At 43.1% G+C, this 3176-nt stretch overlaps 1 protein-coding gene across 1 annotated transcript; it reads right to left on the bottom strand.

Annotated features, from left to right (window-relative positions):
• Positions 1–369: 369 nt before the first annotated feature.
• On the bottom strand, positions 370–2946 carry LOC112574302 (activating signal cointegrator 1 complex subunit 2 homolog). Its single transcript, XM_025255292.1, has 2 exons — positions 2134–2946; positions 370–2085 (listed from the first exon to the last, which is right to left on the bottom strand). The coding sequence occupies exons 1-2, from the start codon at positions 2768–2770 to the stop codon at positions 1490–1492; spliced, it is 1233 nt and encodes a 410-aa protein (XP_025111077.1). The 5' UTR covers positions 2771–2946; the 3' UTR covers positions 370–1489.
• Positions 2947–3176: the final 230 nt, after the last annotated feature.

Here is a 3176-nt window from a genome sequence, read left to right as displayed (position 1 = left end):
AAGTCTGCACATCAAAAGAAGAACCGAAGCCACCAACACGGAAGAGGCAGCACATTCCAAGCACACAATGGCAGGCCCATCAAAAATTATCACAAGTCCAACACAAAGAAGACATCAGATAAAACAAAAATACAACAGAGCTCTGCCCTTTTCAGGAGACATCACACTAATCTAAGATGTTATTGATGACAAAGTTGAAACGGATGTGAGAGAGAACTGCAGAACAGTTTATGAATTGTAAAGAGTATGTTAGCTTCTTAGTGGTGAAAAGGGGCTTCTACGTAGAGAAATTAACCCTAGATATTCAGCTTTTGTATCAGTGCTATCACATTCACAACATGCAAAATGGCATTTTAAGCTGCAAAAATTCAAGGAGGTTCATAAACTTTATTGCACTGACAATTCTTGTATCACTTATTTTTAACATAATTTACATATATTTAAGACAACCTGATTTAATTTCTTTAGAAATAATATTAGAGCAAGTAAGTGTAATTTTATGCACCTATGGTACCCACATGCAAATTATTCATCAGTCAGAAGTTTTGGCAATTTTGTCATTTGCTTTTATTAATGTCTTATAAATCAAGAGTAAATGAAGAAGTTAAAAATGCGAATAACCAGCAGAACTGGAAGAAATAAAACCGTTAATGTAAGAATTATTCTGTCCCAAGCACAAAACAGGTAATACCCGAAACTGCTGTCAAGTTTAACATGCTAATATGAGGTTTGTCCAGAAATTCAGATTTATTTAAATCATAGCCTAAACAAGATTGTAGAGAAGATTACTTAATAATAAATGATTTTTAAGTTTTTGCAAAATGTTGGCTTAATGAAAAAAGTCTTAGGCACCCACCATGAAAGCGGCATAAGTATGTCTTTTTTCCTCAAACAGCATAATGTGAATGAAGTCATACATGTTTGAAGAATGAGACACATGTATACCATAAGGTATCCGTGTACAAGCACTGCCTTTCGTAAGACATTTTTGGAATTTTTTTATCATCCTATACAAATTTTGCTTCAGTCCATTTGCTCATTACACTTATTTCAGCCAAATAGTTGCATACAAATTATTGCTGCTTATGTGAGTAAAGTCAAGAAGAGACAGCTCCTGATTATCACATAATTAAGCAGGCCTAGGTGTGGAATTTTAAGCCGCATTTTTCGTGACTTTTAGGCCTATCATCATCAATCGCTGTGCTTTTGTCATGTGACCGGCCTTCAATCACAAAACGTGCTGATTTGTATCAAAGTTCAGGTTTCTTGCATAAGCATCACTGTTATGAACATTTCTGTGCTCATAGCTTCCGCTGCTATTGGAAGCCTTTTTGTGTTTTATTAAGATACCTTATATATTGATGTCTGAACAAATAGGTTGTAAAATGCTGGTCCACATTCTCAGTTTCCTCTGCACCCCCATTAAAGAAAAAAACTTGCACTGGGAAGTTTCTATTACATTACTACATCACACAGCAGAACACAGAAATCATCGTCTGTTGAAAGCCACATTTGCTTGATTGCGGTTTACACTACGACGACCTGCTTGTGGCACCAAAAATCTATTACCTGACCAAGTCTCACCAATGTCGCTGTTAACGGCCTTGACCACAAGTCCACTGTTGAGTACGTGCTGGTTGTTGGCATCGTTTTGTGCTGACGCGGGATTTGGTCCAACACCAGACTTCGCCATGTTGTCTGGCAGTAGTTGAAACGGTGGCTTTAGTCTCGAGTCACTGTTCTGTTGGACGTATTGATGGCCCCTCTGCCGAACATTCTCAAATATTTGAGCCGCATCTACCACGTGGCTGTTGGAATCCTTGGGCTGACGTAGCTTTTCCTGTAGTCGCTGAACTTTGGCCACTGGAGGTTGCTGAGGGATGAACGCAGGAGGGTGCAGAGGTTTAACCCATGAAGGTTTCTGAGGGTGTACTTCTAGAGGTTGCTGAGGGATGAACAGTGGAGGTTGCTGAGGCACGGCCACTTGGAGTTGCTGAGGTTTGACCCATGGAGGCTGCTGAGGGTTTTCCTGTAGAGGTTGCAAAGGGATAAACACTGGGGGTTTCTGAGGGCTTGCCTCTGGAGGCTGCTGAACCATGACCACTGGTGGTTTCTGAGGGCTTGCCTCTGGAGGCTGCTGAACCATGACCACTGGTGGTTGTTGAAAGTTCGCCGCTGGAGGTTGCTCAAGTTTGATTTCTGGGGGTTGCTGAGGCACATCCACCTCCTTCTGCTGAGGCATTATTTCTATGGGTCGTACCTCCTGCTGGCTGCTGTCGTTGCCCAGACGTTTGATATCCGAAGGATGAAAAGTAGACGTCGACCCAAGCATGATATCCGTTTTGAGGCCGTTGTCATCGCCCTTCAGATTTAAAGGATCGTCCATGGGCTCCATCTTCACCTCAATGTTCTGTTTCTCGGGTGAGTCATCACCCGGTGGAGGTATGGCATCCAGGGACATATCAGTGTGAAAGCCATCCATTTCCTCCTCATCATCATCCTCTTGGCCGATTTTGCCAGAAGCATTCAGAAAGGCTGCCATGCGGACAATCATGGCGTCGTCTGGCTGCATCGCGATGCCATCTTGTGCAGCCTGAGTGTCCAGCATCGACCGCTGAGAAGATGAACGCAGGAAGTACACGTAGTACGCTAGACCGACCAACGCCACCACCGACACCAGGGCCTGCTTGAACCTCATTTTCCTCTTGTCTCGCCGAGCTTCGCACTGATCGGCTGTCCTGATGAAACTGAGCTTTCCCCTGTCCAGCATGACAGAAGCCGACGGGGGGCCTTCTTGCTGGGCTGATCTATCGCGCTTTGTGGATGATCTACGATGGGGAGTGGAGGAGAGGATGACCAGAAGGCTAATTGATAAGCAGGTTGGAGACTACAGCAGTCATCTCCTCCCCCATCAATACCCCTTCTCCTCCCCCTGCAAAACACCTTCTCAAGGTATCGAAAAATCGATGTTAGACACCCGATGTTAGACTTTTACTGCCTACAAGCTGTTCCAAGAAGACTCTGATGTTTGTTTGTTTTTTTTTAAAAAAGAAGAAAGAAATCGAAGTTTGTACTGCATGATCGTTTCAAAATCGCTAAGAAGCATATGTTGCGCCATAAAAGAAAATTCACAGGAAAGTATACAAACTTTGTGTGCTGTTTCATCTTTTACTCGG

This window comes from Pomacea canaliculata, linkage group LG10, assembly GCF_003073045.1.
Source record: "Pomacea canaliculata isolate SZHN2017 linkage group LG10, ASM307304v1, whole genome shotgun sequence".
In the NCBI taxonomy this organism is placed as follows: domain Eukaryota; kingdom Metazoa; phylum Mollusca; class Gastropoda; order Architaenioglossa; family Ampullariidae; genus Pomacea; species Pomacea canaliculata.
This window is presented reverse-complemented; position numbering and strand designations above follow the sequence as displayed.